Source organism: Otolemur garnettii, unplaced genomic scaffold (genome assembly GCF_000181295.1).
Source record: "Otolemur garnettii isolate 467f Iridium unplaced genomic scaffold, OtoGar3 scaffold00026, whole genome shotgun sequence".
Classification (NCBI taxonomy): Eukaryota; Metazoa; Chordata; class Mammalia; order Primates; family Galagidae; genus Otolemur; species Otolemur garnettii.
Window position 1 is genome coordinate 14004630 of NW_003852421.1, and position 18888 is coordinate 14023517.

The window sequence follows — 18888 nt, forward strand, 5'->3', positions numbered from 1 at the left end:
ACGTGGCTGGCGCCTTAGCCGGTTGAGCTATGGGCGCCGAGCCTGTGAAACTTCTTTTTGAGCTTTCAGCTGTGCACACAGATTTACGCTGGAGGACATCAGCCTTATCTCAACCCTGAACTCATCTCTTCTGTTTTATAGGAAGCCATAAAGAATCACAGAATATACATCTGGAAGGGGAACTGTGAGGTAATTTAATCTATCCGCTTTCTTTCATAAATAGGGGCACCAAGCTGCGTCCACATTCTCTGAGGCTTGGTCCACCTCAGGCCCGCACCTACCGTTCTGCCTTTTAGCTGGCATGGAGTAATCAACAGATCATTCCTTGCTAAGGTTTAAGAGACTAAGAAAAGAATTCACTTCTCTAGGATTATTTTCATGACGCTAAGCTCTTGCTTTTAAGTTCTCCCACCCCAATTCCTCAGTCTACAACACAAACGGATGACCATGAGGAAATGAACAGTGAACTGACTGAGAAGGGTGCAGACCACCCAGGACAGCGCAGGAGGCAGGGAAGCAGGCTCATTTTCTTTCCATTAGCTTCTCAGTGCAATCTCAAGTGCCGATGTCTCCGTGTCTCTAAATTTTAGAAATGGCTGTGCTATACTGATTTGACCTTACACTGTCTACTTTTTTTGTGGTTTTTGGCCAGGGCTGGGTTTGAACCTGCCACCCCAGGCATATGGGGCCAGTGCCCTACTCCTTTGAGCTACAGGCACCGCCCAACACTCTACTTTTTTAACTTGTTTTATTTGGAGACAGATTCAGAATTTTATAAGAAGAAACTTAATGATCAAGTATAATCTATACCTTTTAGAGATGAAAAAACTCCAAGGTCACATAGTGAACCCAAGGGTTCTGGGACTAGAATTTATTTTTATTATTATTTTTGTGTGCGTGTGGAAGGGAACAGTATTTATTAAAACAGCTGTTAATCAGGATGCACTTAAAATTCAGATTATCATGGTGGTGGCTGTAGCTCAGTTTGTAGGGTGCCAGCCACATACACCAAAGCTGGCAGGTTCAAACCCAGCCTGGGCCAGCTAAAACAACAATGAAAACTACAATAACAATAACAACAACAAAATAGCCAGGCGTTGTGGTGGGCGCCTGTAGTCCCAGCTACTTGGGAGGCTGAGAGAAGAGAATGGCTTAAGCCCAAGAGTTTGAGGTTGCTGCGAGCTGTGATGCCATGGAACTTTATCCAGGGCAACAGCTTGAGATTCTGTCTCAAAATAAATAAATAAATAAAATAAAATTCAGATATTTTTGTAAAAAAGCGGTTTTGTGGATTCAAAAGATAAAAAATACTTAATTAAAAGAATATTTAGAAAACAAAATAAATTAGTAAAGATTTTGAGAAAAAGATTGGAGAATATAGTAAAGAATGTAGGGTATTTGTTTTCAGAAAAAAATGTTTGACATCCTTTACCTGTGTGAATTTTTTTTTTTTTTTTTTGAGGCAGAGCCTCAAGCTGTCGCCCTGGGTAGAGTGCCGTGGCTTCACAGCTCACAGCAACCTCCAACTCCTGGGCTCAAGCAATTCTCCTGCCTCTGCCTCCCAAGTAGCTGGGACTACAGGCACCCTCCACAATGCAGGCTATTTTCTGGTTGCAGCCATCATTGTTGTTTGGTGGGTCCGGGCTGGATTTGAACCCGCCAGCTCAGGTGTATGTGGCTGGCGCCTTAGTTGCTTAAGCCACAGGTGGCGAGCCTACCTAAATTTTATAGGTGGTGATATGGATTTATTTTCTAAGTGTAGAATCAGAAAGAAAAGGCACAACTTACAAAAGAAAAGGTCTTAAGTATCTATGAAGAATTATTCGTGGAAAAGCAAAATTACAGAGAAAAATAGAATTGGTCTTTCTGAAATGACTTGCTGATAGTCCCATATGAAAGCCAGGAAGGGTAGGTGATGTTTCAAGGCAGGCCTAACCACATTCACCACAAATTCACCTTTCTCATCTTATATTTTCTTTAAAAACTCATATGGTATGTTAAAATGCAATGTTATATTCAAAAGAATGAGAAACATCTATAGCAACCTACATGCTAAGAGGTCCACAATTCTGCAATATTTATGTGATCCCATTATTGTATAACTTTTTTTTTTTTTTTTTGGAGACAGAGCCTCAAGCTGTCCCCCTGGGTAGAATGCTGTGGCGAGTCTCTTGAGCCACCGGCGCCAAGCCTGTATAACGTTTTAAAAGAGGTTAGGTGTGCATGACTTAAAAACATATATCCACACCTATTTGTGTGTGTATATATACGTTTATCACACATATATGAAAGTTGCAAAGCACAGAAAAAAGTTTATTAAAATATGTAGCAAACTTATTTATTGGTGGGTTATACCTCTGGGAAATAAGATTGCTGGTAGAGACCTTTCAGATTTTATTTTAAATACTTCTAAATTATTTGAATTTACAGTAAAGTATATTTCTGAGGTTAAAAGGTCTAATTCATGTACTATGCTTAAACAAATTCTCAAGAGGAAACTAGATTTTTGAACTGCACCCAATGCTGCTGCCCCCACATAGCTAGCTTTGTACCAGTGTCTGTACCTTACAGTGGGAGAAGGTCACCGTGTACTGGGCATCCTTGGACTGTGGTGAAGGCACCTCTGGGTCTACCACTGGGGCAGCCACCGTAGACTCACACTGGTCCCAGAATGTATATTGACAGAAGACGAAATTGGAGAGGTTTAGGGGCAGCCCAGTAGCCTCTTTAATTTTTACCTGAAGAAATTTAAAAAATGAAAAGAAAATTCCTATAAAGAAAAAATTGAACATTCTTTTCTTTCTTTCTTTAATCACAGGTATTATTTTATCGAGACAGAGTCTCAAGCTGTCACCCTCACTAGGATGCCATGGCATCGTAGCTCACAGCAACTTCCAACTCTTGGGCTCAAGCAATCGTCTTGCTTCGGTTTTTCTATTTTTAGTATAGATGGGGTCTCACTTTTTGCTCAGGTTGGTCTCAACCTCCTGAGCTCAGGCAATCCACCTGCCTCAGCTTCCCAGAGTGCTAGGATATCATAGGTATTTTATTATTTTTTTAAACTTTATTCAAATTAATCTGAGGGTACAATATTTAGGTTACATTGTTCTCACTTCCAGGGCAAAGTTCCATTTGTAGGCGAGCTCCTCACCCAGGGGGTGTGTTATACACCCTCACAATGTGCACAGAAGGTGAGATTCCGCCTCATGCCCTCCCTTCCTCTGCCATACATCCTCCCCCCTCCCCTGCTTCCCTCTAGCCCCCAACTGGACTATAATGGTGTTTTATTATTCTTAGGAACATATAATCATTTATATGTTGATTTCACATCAGTATGGAGTACACTGGATATTCATCATTCCATTCTTGCAATACTTTATTTACTAAGAAGAATGTATTAAGCATTCTTTTCTTATTTTAGCAACCTCAATTTTAAGAGTAAGCAACTAAATGGCTGGATGCAGTGGCCCACACCCATCATCCTAGCACTCTGGGAGGCTAAGATGAGAGGATCCTTTGAGCTCAGGAGCAAGACCCTCTCTCTACTAAAAATAGAAAAAAATTAGCTGGGTGTTGTGGAGAATGCCTATAGTTCCAGCTGCTTGGGAGGCTGAGGCAGGAGGATCGCTTGAACCCAGGAATTTGAGGTTACTGTGAGCTAGACTGAGGCCCTGGCATGCTTGCTTGGGCAGCATAGTGGGACTATTATGTTTCTTTTTCTTTTTTTTTTTGGAGACAGAAGCCTCAAGCTGTCCCCCTGGGTAGAGTGCCGTGGCATCACAGCTCACAGCAACCTCCAACTCCTGGGCTCAAGCGAGTCTCCTGCCTCCGCCTCCCAAGTAGCTGGGACCACAGGCGCCCGCCACAACGCCTGGCTATTTTTTTGGTTGCAACCGTCATTGTTGTTTGGCGGGCCCGGGCTGGATTCAAACCCGCCACCTTGGGTATACATGGCTGGCACCTTAGCCACTTGAGCCACAGGCGCCAAGCCTGGACTATTATGTTTCTAAATAAATAAATAAATAAACAAATCAAATAAATAAATAAATTTTAAAAAAGAGTAAGCAATTAAATCAATAAATCAGTTATTCATTTGACATCTAGTGACTGAGTTTTTGGTATAGACACAACCTCTAAACTAGAAAAACGAAGTTCACTAAGCAACATATGCTCTTTGAGTACCAAATACATCGATACTTCTGAAATTTGATATAACTATCACTAGAGAGGGTGCTGTACTTCTAAAAAAAGCATTGTCCATCATTGTATCTGTTGTCACAAAATTTAATTTTTACTATGCTGGATGAAAGCCTCTCGTAAGTTTTTCTGTAAAATGGTTTTACATGGAAAGGGTCATTTGTGGGCCTCCCCATCTCTGTCCTCTCACCCGGCATGTCAGTTTTTTGACTCGGTGAATGATTTCCCCGCTGCTGTCTACGACCTCAAGGCTCCCACTTTCACTGGAGTTCTCTGAAGAGTCATCCTCCACCACGCGCTCGGGAACAGCTCCTGTAACTCGCATCACTTCCACGTGGAGACGCCCTGCCACCTGCGTGAAGGAACCAGGGCACCCTGCAGTTAAAAGCATCCACGGGCAGCACTGACCTGAGACAGAAACTCACTCTCCAATAGCCGTAGGGACAGCCCAGCAGCTGCTCCTTCGTTGCGTTGCCTCCAGCAATGGGAGCCCCATCACTCATAGAGCCAGTCCACTCTACCACTTTCCCCTGCTGTCGTCCTTCCATGACTTGAGCCAAATTTGCCTCCCTGCCACTGGCCTTCTGGAGTCATCCTCAGACTTGCCCTTCTTCTACAGAACAGCCCAGGAACACCTTAAAGGCAGCTGTCATGTTCCACCTGCAGTCATCCACTTTCCATGTCTGTTTGGATGCTCACTCATACATTCATTTGATGAATTACCCACTCATTTATTTGATCAAACAACTAGTCTCATGGGATACTGAGATAAGGACATGGGTTCTGCTGTCAGAGGACTCACAATCAAAGGGAGTGAAAACCCCAATAACAGTCAAAAACCCAATAACTACCGATATAGACTAATTGCTATAATAGAGATGTCTGCAGGTTGATATGCCACCGATTTATCCCCTCAGCAAATCCCCCCAAACCAGTTGTGCCAGGAATTGTGCTAAGCACTATGTTTACAACAGCAAAGCAAACAGACAAGGTTCCTGGGGTCATGACACTTTTATTCCTGGGAGTAGAGAATGGGTGAGTATTTGGAGCACAGCTGTGAAGAGGATGAAGAGGGCTCCGTGAAGTGGTGCCATCAGACCTAGTTCAGGAGGAACAGCACATACAAAGCCATGCAGGCATGAGGAACCAGCTCTTTTTAAATGGTCTGTTATTCCCTTGCACTGTTGTGGGGCTGTCTGGATAGGAGCCAGTTTAACAGTATTTCTCTGAAAGCTGGTTGCATGGAACTGAATTAAAGTATGAGAATTGTCCTGAAATTTGCATTTTTTTTTGGAGACAAAGCCTCAAGCTGTCACCCTGGGTAGAGTGCCATGCATCACAGCTCACAGCAATGTCCAACTCCTGAGCTCAAGCAACTCTCCTGCCTCTGCCTCCCAAGTAGCTGGGACTACAGGCACCTGCCACAACGCCCGGCTATTTCTTGGTTGCAGCCGTCATTGTTGTTTGGTGGGCCCAGGCTGGATTTGAACTTCCCAGCTCAGGTGTATGTAGCTAGTGCCTTAGCTGCTTGAGCCACAGGTGATGAGCCGATATTTGCATTCTTGGTATGTTCTGATTGCTTGGATTATCCTTTAGCACATAGTTTAAGGTTGTAATAACTGCAGTTTGAAGGCCACACATGATCTGGTCATGTTGCTGTTATCTCAAATAGCGAAGGCTGTTTTTAAAGGTGGCTCAGATCTACCTTCTTCTAGTTCTACCATTTTTTAAAGACTACTTTGGGGCCAGAAGGAACCAGAATGTATCACAAAGGTATGAGATTATCTTTCAAAAGAGAAATCGGTACAGGGCACATAACTGAATCTAGTCTCTTTTCTTTTTTTTTTTTTTTGAGACAGAGCCTCAAGCTGTCCCCCTGGGTAGAGTGCCGTGGCATCACAGCTCACAGCAACCTCCAACTCCTGGGCTCAAGCGAGTCTCCTGCCTCCGCCTCCCAAGTAGCTGGGACCACAGATGCCCGCCACAATGCCCGGCTATTTTTTGGTTGCAGCCGCCATTGTTGTTTGGCGGACCCAGGCTGCGAACCTACCACCTTAGGTGTATGTGGCTGGCGCCTTAGCCACTTGAACCACAGGAGCTGAGCCTGAATCTAGTTTCTAAAAGATTTTTAATTCAAAAAAACTACGAAAGATTTTTAATTTGATTAAAACAAAAAACTTTATAAACCACAAATATAAAATGTGTTATAGAGACGTGATTTAATTCTCATTGCTTCTACTAAGAATGTCAATAATGTTCTACTAAGAATTTCAATTATTAGTAGAGAAAAAAAGAATCCAGACTCTATGTACCCTAGTTTCTTGATCTTACTTCACGAATATTGCTTAAATTGAATGAAAACAATCATAAACGCAAACCAAAAACCTTAAACCACCGGCATCCTCCAAGGCTGGCCTGTCCTTACCTCCCCCTGCTGGCTGATGATAGGAACTGCATACTGAAGTTTCACATCACAGAAGAGGCATTCCAAGAACACATTCGCCACCCCAATTAAGTTGTGATTCTCTTGGGCTTCATAGAAAGGGTCACCCCGTTTCCCGTAGAGTCTCTTTGCCTGAGTAATAGGAGGGGCCAGTGGGTGGAAAAGTGGGGAAAAAAAAACTTAAATCATATTATTTAAAACTTTAAAGACTGGATAGATGGCATCCATCCCAGCGAAGAAGTAAAATTAGAATGTCACATAAATACAACAAAATTAGCACATTGGGAGGGGCTTGTCCGTTGGGGAACTAAATGAGGAAGCTCCTGCCTTGAGGACCTATCACACCTAACCTGCAGCCCTTCTCATTTCAATCCTTTTGCCAAGTCTTCTTTTCCATTACTAATGCCCGCAAATGGATTATGTACACTGAAATGACTCCCAGCCGCCATCTCAGCCACGATCACAGTGAGAGGCGCAGGAACAGACGCTAACAAATACAAAATTCATGTTGGCTCCAGCCAAGCTGATTTTTCACAACTCTGGCAAAACAGCATAAATGTACTTGATTTCCTTCATTTCACTTGAAATGTAGTAAAAATGAAGCCAAATGAGAATTTGAATCTATGTTCCCTTCCTTCAGTTTCCATCTGTGTGGGGATCCCATGTCATATTACAGATCCAACTTTATTTTCCTAATATAAATGTATCAGTGTGTATTTTCCTAATACAAATGTGTGTGTGTTCTCACGGTGAAATCATTACGTACTCTGCTTTTAACAAAACCAAAACTCCTTAATCTTTTCTCTTTTACCTCAGGAACTTTCTCCTTCCATTCTTGATAAAGATCTCTCATATCGATTAATTTATTCTCCAGCTTCTCAATGGTCCAAACCTGGGTGCTCTTCCCTTTTCTTCTCACTTGGATGGCCGGCTCACTCACTATTGCACCTCTCTGCGTAGGAAGGAAAACCAGCCGAATGAATGCTGTTACAACTTCTTTTTTTTAAATTACTAAAGCAATATATGATAGTAAATAGTAACTTTGAAAAACACATAAATACATAAAAAAAGATAAAATTCTACTACCTAGGAAATATTCTGGTTTAGACCTACATAGAGTCATGGATACGCTTTTTGGTTTAATCATAATAATTTTACAATAATTATTAACAAAAATTTACAATTTTGTTCCAAATCATCTCCCGTTTTTACATTGTGATCATTTTTCTGATGTCATTAGTTTTTAAAAACATGATGTTTAATGGCAACATAGCAATCCATCCTGTGGGTCTACCACCCGTCTAATTATTCTATTGTGCAACTTCACAGCTGTTTCAAATTTTTGTTATTATAGAGGCTACTTTTAGTCAAAAGACTAAAGCCCAGCACAACTGATAAAGATATTCCCTGATTCACTTTTTAGCTTGCTTCCTGGAGTGAAAAATGAATGGATGAAAACTATTTTCTTCAAAGTTTCTCCCAAAAGAAAAATTCTTTTTTTTTTGCAGTTTTTGGCTGGGGCTGGGTTTGAACATGCCACCCGCGGGACATGGGGTCAGCGCCCTACTCCTACGAGCCACAGGCACTGCCCTTAGGAGAGAAATTCTTAAAGTTGAAATGACAGGAAATTTCAAAATGCGTGCAAAGCTGTGTATGTAAAGCTACATATCATTAAAAAGTCTGCCTTTCTTGTAGAATTCATTCTTCTAAAAGTACTATAACAAACATACACATATCTCTCCTTTCAGAAAGGTATTTATATGCAAGGAAAAGAAGGCAGGATTACTTAGATGTATTTCTAGTTTCATTGTTTTTTTTTTAACTAATTATTTTTTATTAAATCATGACTTTGTACATTGATGCATTTATGGGGTTCAGGGTACTGCTTTGATATACAATATGAAAGGTTTACACTGAACTAAGTAACACATCCATCACAATTATACTCGTTTGTTAATAGTTTTGGAATGTACCATTGCATCACTCTGTCGCCCTGGGTAGAGTGCTGTGGCATCACAGCTCACAGCAACCTCTAATTCCTGGGCTTAAGCGATTCTCTTGCCTCAGCCTCCCAAGTAGCTGGGACTACAGGCACCCACCACAACACCTGGCTATTTTTTGTTGTTGCTGTTGGCACCGGCTGGGTTTGAACCCACTACCTTCAGTGTACGTGGCTGGCACTGTAACCCTTGTGCTACAGGCGCTGAGCCTAGTTTCATTGTTTTAAATAAAGCATTTAAAAATTAGCAAGTCTTTCAGCTTCCCAAATCCTGTATATCCTGCTTATGACATATCTAAGGGTGTCCATTATATGGTATTCTTACCCAGGAAGGTGTACAGAGGAATTTTTTGTTTTAATTTTGGGTTAATATGAAGGTACGAGTAGGTTACATTATTTATATCTGTAAAGTCCACAGTGCGCCACGTTAACTCTCGATGGCGCCTGACAGGTGGGAGCTTACTGAGCCCCTCTCCATGGGAAGTCTTAAAAAGAATAAACACCTCAGGCTCAGGTCCGGCTCTCCTCGTGGGTGCCGTGAGGATTTTAGTGCTAGATTTCATTTTACAGTATTCACTACTGGACATCCCTCTCCCTTTCCTTAAGAACACTTTTACCTTTCTGTTGGCACTGAGGTTTGTGGCAGGGATCTGAAGAGTCACTTGGTAATCAGTAAGTTTGCTCATTTCTTCAGCTAAGAAGTTCGCTTCCCTCACCAAGGTGTTAGCTTTCACGAGCTGCTCTCGCAGCTTTGCCAGGCTTTGTCGGAAGAGTTCGTCCCTGTGGCATCACAGAAATGGAAATAAGAAAATCACGTTTCCAAGTGCGTTAGTCTTTTAAAAAAGATTTTTATTAAGTCATAAACACATAGACATGTGTACATTAATGCATTACGGGGTACAATGTGCTGATTTCATACACAACTTGGAATGCTTACATCACACTATTAATATATCCCTCACCTCATTTATTTAATTATTGTGTTAAGACATGGATAGTGAGTTAGTCTTGGTAGAAACATTTTTCTTTCTTTTTCTTTTTTTATTATTATTTATTATTATTTTTTGAGACAGAGCCTCAAGTTGTCCCCCTGGGTAGAGTGCCGTGGCATCATAGCTCACAGCAAACTCCAACTCCTGGGCTCAAGTGAGTCTCCTGCCTCCCAAGGAGCTGGGACCACAGGCGCCCGCCATAACGCCTGGCTGTTTTTTTTGGTTGCAGCTGTCATTGTTGTTTGGCGGGCTCAGGCTGGATTCAAACCCGCCACCTTAGGTGTATATGGCTGGTGCCTTAGCCACTTGAGCCACAGACACTGAGCTAGTAGAAGCATTTTTCAACCTATTTTACCAGACCACTTATCCTTGTCTCCTGCCCACAGATGGGTTACATGTTGAGAACCACTGGTGGGGGAGTGTGTGTGCGTGTGTGTGGGGGGGTCAACTGTGGAGCAACTTAACTAAAAACCAGGTTTTTATTTCTTTGTTTATTTATGAAGACAGCATCTTGCCCTTGCCTGGTAGGGGTGTATGTATAGGGGGTGTGAATTGTGCAGCAGTCTAACTAAAAACTAGGTTTTATTTATTTATCAATCTATTTCCTTATTTATGAAGATAGCATCTGTCTGTCTATCTAGCTAGTGTTTTGCCTTTGCTCGACAGGGGTATGTGTGGGGCTATGTGAATTGTGGAGCAACTTAACTAAAAACTAGATTCCCTTCCTCCCTCCCACCCTCTCTTCTCCCTTTCTTTCCTTTATTAAGACAGTGTTCTACCTTTGCCTAGACATGAGGGCGGTGGTAAGACCATAGCTCATGGAAGCCTCAAATTCCCGGGGGGGCCTCAAGTGATCCTCCTGCCTCAACCCCCTGAATAGCTGAACTACAGGTGCAAGCCACCACTCCCAGCCAATTTTTCATAGTAAAACGGAATCTTGCTACGTTGCTCAGGTTGGTCTTTAACTCCTCACCTCCTGACCATAGCTTACTGTAGCCTCAAACTCCTGGGCTCAAGGAATCCTCCCACCTTAGCCTCCCAAAGTGCTAGGATCACAAGTATGAACCATTATGCCTGACCAACCAGGTTTTAAATTAGGTAACATTTGAAAATTATCAGATTTTGCTTTGAGGATATAAATAAACCAATAAAGGAACCCTTTGGGAAAAAGAACTGATGATTATAACTTGTGTGTGCTGCCTGAGGGCAGGGTGGCGAGGGGCTGGCAGGTGAGAGAGATCTGGAGTTAGAAGAAAGTGCCCTGATTTCTTCTGGTAGTTAAGAATCACATCATGATAAGGCACTTCTGGAGCAGCAGGAATTCTTTCTGGAGCAGCAGGAATTCTTTCTGGAGCAACAGGAATTCTTTTTTTCAACTCTCTATTTAATAGCACTTGCTGACAAAAAGCAACCCTGACTTGGTCAAAACTCTATCAAATGTTCTCTCAGTCCCATGTCTTTAGTCTCCATAGCATTTGTGGTAGTTGTAACTTTTCATTTGCTTGTATAATTATTTGACCAATATCTGTCTCCCCTAGTAGGCTGTAAGTACCCACCATGTCTCTTTTGCTTGCATCCTGGCCAATGCATGGCCTACCAATGGATATTAAAAAAAAAAGGCCCAATGAATGAAGGAAAGAGCACGTCTGGATTTCACACTTGAATCTCGGTTCAAAGGTAAAGCCAGCCTGGCCTCGCGACTGCTCTGTGCCTCACACAGCTTCTCTCTCCTGCCATTTGTGTGCGGCCTGCCCTGACTTCACAGGCACATGCTGAGTTTGGATCATCCAAACCTCTATTCCTTTCCTGTCACCACAGAGATGGCAGAAGTGGCACACTGTGACGATGCTAAGGTAAAGACAATCGTTTTCAGAATAATGTTACCATTTTTCCAGGCTTAGACCCGTTCAGTCAGCTCTGTCGCTTTTTCCCACAATACCCCAAGAGGAAGCTTGTTGATGCTTCCTTTCAAGCACGTCCTAAGTCTTTCTCTTTGTTTCTTTCTCACACCCCTGGCTCAGGTCTCCCATAGCCTCCCAATCATCTCACACCCAGGCTCCTCTTGTTCCCCACCAAGACAGGTTTATCAATCCCTGCCTGCCTCAGGCCACTGCTCAGCTCAGGCCCTTGCAGGGATCCTGCTTATCTCCTGTGGGGTAAATTCCAAACACTCCAGTCTGCAGCCCTCCCACACACCCTGTCTACTGGTTTTGAACTTAATTCTCCCAGCTCTTCCAGAAATCACCTTCTAGACCACACAAAACAGTCATTTTGCATTCCCCTAAATACATCCTACTCTTTTCCACTGCCTGCCATCTGTTCACGCTAACCTACCCAAAATGTCCCGCTTCTCTCTGCCTAGTTAACTCTACCTTTCAAATGCACTTGATGTTCATCCTCCTCTCTGAAAATCCCTGCAGAAGACTCAGCTTCACGGAGGAATCTTCCTCCTCCCCTGAACCGCCTCCAAACTTACTGTGTACTCCGCCCCCGGGGCAATCATACCCTTGTTTGCCCCCCTCAGTACAGTCACACGATCAACACCCAAAGTGTTTACTGAGCACCTACCCTGTGACAGCACCATTCCAGGCACTGAGTGAAGTGGGTTTCCTGTTCCTAGGACTTAATTTCCAAAGGAGGAAATAGACAACAAAGAACTATATAATTATAACACTTCCTATTGTTAATGAAACTGCTTTTTAATTTACTATTATTTAAATTTTCACTCATTTATATCCTGCTCCATACTACAGCCTAAGTGTACAGAGAGAATAAATGACGTCTGTAGCTTTTCTTTGTAATTCTCAGGTCTTCATACACTTGATTTTCAGCCCATCAACATTTACGTAGGTGAGAATCCTTCATTATTTCACAACCCATCAACATTTACTTAGATAAGAAGCTCAGCTTCCTTATAACTGCCCACCCTTAATGGAATCTTAACTTCATCCAGTGAAACCTGATGAAATCAGTATTGCAACTTATCTGATCTCTTTGAATGACATTCCCAAAACATTCCCTCTACTCTTTTTTAAAACAAATTTTTTTTTTAAATTTTAGAGGCAAAGTTTCGCTATGTTGCCTTGGCTACAGTACAGTGGCTATCCCCAGAGGGGATCATAGCTCACTACAGCCTTAAACTTCTGGACTCAAGCAATCCTGCATTAGCCTTGGGAATAGATGAGACTATAGGCTTCTACTTGTTTCTTTTTTTTATGAATTTAAGGGAGGCGCCTGTGGCTCAAAGGAGTAGGGCGCCAGCCCCACAAGCCAAAGGTGGCAGGTTCAAACCCAGCCCCAGCCAAAAACTGCAAAAAAAAAAAAAAAAAAAAAAAGAGAATTTAAGTCCCAAAGAGAATCAATATGGAATTAAAGGAAGTGAAAAAACACTTTTAGCTACTTAACTGAAAAACACTATATTTAAGAGCAACCCACCTTTTCCATCAGATATTTTTGCTTTTATTGTTTATATTCTTTTTTTAATTTTTTTTGAGACAGAGCCTCAAGCTGTCCCCCTGGGTAAAGTGCCGTGGCATCACAGCTCACAGCAACCTCCAACTCCTGGGCTCAAGCAAGTCTCCTGCCTCTGCCTCCCAAGTAGCTAGGACTACAGGTGCTCGCCTCGCCACAACGCCCAGCTATTTTTTTTTTTTTTTTGGTTGCAGCCATCATTGTTGTTTGGCAGGCCCACCTGGGCTGGATTTGAACCCGCCACCTTAGGTGTATGTGGCCTTAGCCACTTGAGCCACAGGCGCCGAGCCGTTTATATTCTTTAGTAAAGAGGAAGGATGTAAATGTGTATGCTTGTACCGATTACTTTCAACACCTGTTGCTTGGAGTCAAGCACTAGCACATGGCAAATGTGGAAAAGGCAGCTCTTCAGAAACAGCCCCAACTGATAACCTCTGTTTCTCCTGGGCACAGTTAAGTACAAGGCATAGCATGTTATGAGCGTGATAAATCTTTTTAATTCAGTATCCAGACAGCTGAGCAGGTAGCTCCTGAGGAAAATGTACTTGACTCCTCCATTTAGCACAAACAAGTGCATTACTATGGGAAGACCTTTAATGCAGCACAGGGCTCCCCCTTCTCCTCTCAGGGCGCCCTCCCTGGATGAGGTTCACGTTCAGCCTCTCATGGACAGTGACAGGTGCAATGTGCTATGGGAGTTAGGTAGGAGCTCTAGAGTCAGCCAGCCTGGCTTCGATCTCACTGCTCAGAGACCAGCTACGTGACCTCGGGTAAGTCATTTCACCTCTCTGCCTCAGTTTCCTCACATGTAAAACGGGAGTGAACATGGTAGCAGGTGGGAAGAGGAGAGGCACATATCTAAAGCACTTAGATGGCACATGGCAAATGTTCTGTAAATGTCAGGTGCTGCTTTTTTTTACTATTGTAATGTGTGTGTTCGTTTGTTTTTTGTTTTTGAGACAGAATCTCACTCTGGGCTCTGGGTAGAGTGCCGTGGCATCATAGCTCACAAACTCTTGGGCTCAAGTGATCTTGCCTCAGCCTCCTGAGTAGCTGGGACTATAAGGTGCCTGTCACACTCCCAGCTAGTTTTTCTATTTTTAGTAGAAACAGGGTCTCGCTCTTGCTTAGGCTGGTTTCAAACTCCGAAGCTCAGACGATCGACCTGCCGTGGCTTCCCCGAGTGCTAGGATTACAGGTGTGAGCCACGGGATCTGACCTTGTTATGTGCTTTTTAAACACAGGGATTATTAGTGGGACTGTAGATAGATGTGGGTTGAAAGTATAGCTTTTAACTTATTAGATGGGTGATTAAGGCAGGACACTTAAAACTGCCCAATCCACAAGATATTGATATACTTCCTATGACGGAGTACTGCTGGGAGTGTCAAATAAAATTAGCACCATGCCTAGACTGCGGTAAGAACACAGCGGAAGTTAGCATTGATTTATTGTTTTTATTGTGATGGTTATTATTATTACTATTTCCTCCACTACTACCTCCTTTAAGACTTCTGATGTAAATACTAGAATGCATATATTTTACTTTTTGCTTATTTATTTATTTTTTGAGACATAGCCTCAAGCTATCCCCATGGGTAGAGTGCTGTGGCATCACAGCTCATAGCAACCTCCAACTCCTGGGCTCAAGCAAGTCTCCTGCCTCTGTGTCCCAAGTAGCTGGGACCATAGGCGCCTGCCCCAGAGCCCGGTTATTTTTTTTTTTTTTGGTTGCAGCCGTCATTGTTGTTTGGCGGGCCTAAGCTGGATTCGAACCAGCCACCTTAGGTGTATGTGGCTGGTGCCTTAGCCACTTGAGCCACAGGCGCTGAGCCAGTTTTACTTTTTTTGAGACAGAGTCTCATCATGTCACCCTTGGTAGAGTACCATGATGTCATAGCTCACAGCAACCTCCAACTCCTGGGCTTAGGGGATTCTCTTGCCTCAGCCTCCCAAGGAGCTGGGACAGCAGGTGCCTGCCATAATGCCTGGCCATTTTTTTTGTTGTTGCAGTTTGGCTGGGGTCAGGTTTGAACCCACCACCCTTGGTATATGGGGCCAGCGCCCTACCCACTGAGCCACAGGCGCCACCCTGCTTTATTTTTTTGAGACAGAGTCTTACTCTGTAGTCCTTGGTAGAATGCCATGGCATCATTGTAGCTCACAGCAACCTCAACTCTTCGGTTCAAGCAATCCTCCTGCCTCAGCCTCCCGAATAGCTGGGAGTATAGGCAACTGCAGCAATGCCTGACTAGTTTTTCTATTTTTAGTAGAGATGGAGTCTCACTTTGCTCAGGTTGGTCTCTAACTCCTGAGCTCAAGTGATCCTTCCACCTTGGCCTCCGAGAGGGTTAGAATTACAGGTGTGAGCCACTGTGCTTGACCAGAAAGTATTAATTTAAAAAAGTCACATCTAGTAGATTTCTTAGCATTGAAGTAGTATTTCCATAGAATCAAAAGTAGGGGAAATTAAAAAATAAGAAAAAATGCTTTTGTGTTAAAGAATTATTCAAACGTTTTCTATTTGAATACTTACCAGTCTAAGCCTTTTAACTTGGTGCTATTTTTACTGATGATAAAGGGTGGGTGGTCCTTTAATAGCTAACATCATAGTAAACATACTTAACTGGGGACAATACCTTTGAAAGGAAAATCTAAGTGCTAACCAATCGGATATGGGACTGAGATTTCCTCCTCTGCCAGGTTTGTCCCCTTTCAAAATGCTTTACAAGTCTCTTCTCCAAAGCCCCATGGCCCTGGAGCCAGGACTCTGGGCCGCCCAATGTCCATTCTTACCTCTCCTCTGCCCACTGGGTCACCTTCTGCTGTGCTGTCTGGCTGCTGTAGGCCAGGCGGTCGGGGCCGCTGCTCTGCGGCTGCCTCTCCGGGGACAGCTGCTGGCGGAGCTGTTCTAGCTCCCGCTCATACATGAGCCGCTGCTCCTCCAGGGCGCTTCTCTTTTCTTCTAGGTATTGTTTCTCCAGGACCTGAACCACATTTTGAACTGGGTCTGGCGAGCCAAGGGAGACAAAGCAAGGTGTCTTCAGCGGGGGCTGAGATGGGCACTCAAGCCAGGCACAGCCGCCTAGCAGGGCTTCTCCTAGCAAGAACATCTCCTGCCCCAGGATATCTGCTTTCTGTGCGAGGCCTGAGGCCTCACTGAAGGAAACCCTCCTAATCTCCTCTTTACTAACACTTTAGATAAACACCCCATGTGCATATACCATCCTCCACATCCACTATGTTGCTTTCTTGAGTTTGATGAGCTCATCCCAGTGTGCAGGTAGATTGTTAATCTCCTACCAGCAGGTGATAGAGAAGGGGACGTGATCCTGTCCACTGAGGAGAAAAACCTCATGAAATCTAGGACAGCTCCAAGGACAGAAACACGTAAGATTCCATCTTCCTTTACGGTAGCTGATTTCTACCTCCACTTAACATCAGTTTTAGTAGGTGACAAAGGGTTTTTGGTTTTTATCACAAATCTTAATCCTCTTGAACTTCTCTGAGGAGGGAGGAAACACAGAATACAGCACGTTTGAAACTATTGATCGAGGATATGGTCTGACGATTTCTCAGGTGCTAATATCTAAGAGGGCAATTCAGTTACAAAAATAACCAAAACCTGTTTCCGACACCTCACTGGCACAGATGTAGAGTTCCTCCCCACACATATAGGTAAACAACCATAGACATACTAACAGATCTTGCTCCAACTAGCCACTCTGATAACTAGTGATAGTTGGGGCGAAGATGGGACTTGGCTCTACAGAACTTACTGGATGGGCATGACATTAGCTAGATGCCATGGAGAAAGATGAAGGCTCTGGCCACATGAACAAAGGAGAAAGTTACTGATTCCCTACGTGAGTAGGTTGTAGGGAAACAGTATGTTAGACAATCTAGATGGCAGAAAAGAAAAATCACCATCATACTAAATACTGCAGACAAGTACACGGGACTGAGACGCGATGCATTCTCCACAGCAGCCCAGGACATCATTTCCTTCCGTGCATCCACACAGTTGCCTGATGTTCCCATACACTGGCTCTCAGATTAATTTCCAGGAAGGAAGTTAGAATTAAAGTGACTCAGGAGGAGTTTTTACATAACCTGATGATAGCTAGTGACAGAATTTTCCAAAATATCTTATCATTTCGTGAATAAACATGTAAATTGTACTAAATTTCTATGTTAGCAGGAAGAGAAAAAGATAACAATGTTAGCCAAACAAAAAGAAGCAATTTTAAAAAATCACAAGATAGGCCAAGTACAGGTAAGTTGTTTTAATAAAAATGACAACCACAATGGCAACAGTGACTCTACTAGCTACTGGCTATGTCTCAGGGAGAGGTACTATACCCTTCGCATGCAACACCTCATGAAAGTTTGCAACAAACCTAAAGGTGGATAGCATCCCAATTTTATTTTATTATTACTATTTTTTTTTTTGCAGTTTTTTGGCTGGGGCTGGGTTTGAACCTGCCACCGCTGGAATATGGGACTAGTGCCCTATCCTTTTGAGCCACAGGTGCCGCCCAGCATCCCGATTTTAAAGATGAGGAAACTGGGGCTTGGAAAGGTTACGTAGCTGACCTCGGATCACAGAACTAGTATGTGACAGAGCCAGGTTCTGAACTCAGATACCTCACTGGCTAACCAGTTGGGGCACAACTGATGCCTTAGTAATAAACTGATGTAGTATTCTTACTATACCAATTTTATTTATTCAGTCATTTATCTATTTATTGATTGAGTGACTGAGACAGAGTCTCACTCTGTACTCTTAAGTACAGTGCCTAGGCATCATAGCTCATAGTGACCTCAAACTCCTGGGCGCAAGCAATTCCCTTGCCTTAGTCTCCCAAGTAGCTGGGCTAGTTTTTCTATTTTGAGTGAAGACAAGGTCTCACTGTTGCTCAGGCTGGTCTCAAACTCCTGAGCCTCAGGCAGGTCTTGAATGCTGAGCTCAGGCAATCCATCTCCCAGAGTGCTAGGATTACGGGCATGAGCTATTGAGCCTGGCCCTCTGTACCCGTTTTTTGCTTAGAATTAGTACTCTATGTCTGAAAGAGTAGATACTTAAAAAAAAATTCTTGCTGATCAGATTAAGTCCCATTTATTTATTTTAATTTTTGAGACAGAGTCTCACTATGTCACTCTCAGTAGAGTGCTGTAGCATCACAACTCACAGCGACCTCAAACGCTTAGTCTTAAGCGATTCTCTTGCCTCAGCCTCCTAAGTAGCTGGGACTACAGGTGCCAGCTATTTTTTGGTTGTAGTTGTCATTGTTGTTTGGCAGGCCCAGGCTGGATTCGAACCCGCCAGCTCTGGTGTACCTCAGCCCTAGCCGCTGAGCTACAGGCGCCAAGCCCCATTTGTTTATTTTTGTTGTTGCAATTGCCACAGGAGTCTTCTTCATAAAGTCTTTCCCCAGGCTGATATCTTCAAGTGTTTTTCCCATGCTTTCTTTGAGGATTTTTATCATTTCATGCCTTAAATTTTAGGTCTTTTATCCATCTTGAATCCATTTTTGTGATGGGAGAAACTGCGGGTCCAGTTTCAGTCTTTCCCAGCATCATCTATTGAATAGGGATTCTTTTCACCAGTGTATGTTCTTGTTTGGTTTATCAAAGATCAGGTGGCTGTAAGATGTTTCATTCCCCTGGTTTTCTATTCAGTTCCAGATGTCTATGTCTCTATTTTTGTGCCAATACCATGCTGTTTTGATCACTATGGCCTTGAAGTACAGCCTAAAAGTCTGGTAGGCTGATGTCCCAGCATT

The 18888-nt window shown here is 43.2% G+C and overlaps 1 protein-coding gene across 1 annotated transcript in view; it reads right to left on the minus strand.

Annotated features, from left to right (window-relative positions):
* Positions 1 to 18888, minus strand: part of KIF13A (kinesin family member 13A) — a 218863-nt gene that overhangs the window by 40362 nt on the left and 159613 nt on the right. The window contains exons 17-22 of the mRNA XM_012804208.2: positions 15899 to 16112; positions 9257 to 9419; positions 7452 to 7592; positions 6623 to 6772; positions 4388 to 4549; positions 2553 to 2738 (exon numbers count right to left, since the gene is read on the minus strand). Of these exons, the coding sequence (XP_012659662.1) occupies positions 2553 to 2738; positions 4388 to 4549; positions 6623 to 6772; positions 7452 to 7592; positions 9257 to 9419; positions 15899 to 16112 (1016 nt within the window). The remainder of the gene's footprint in view (positions 1 to 2552; positions 2739 to 4387; positions 4550 to 6622; positions 6773 to 7451; positions 7593 to 9256; positions 9420 to 15898; positions 16113 to 18888) is intronic.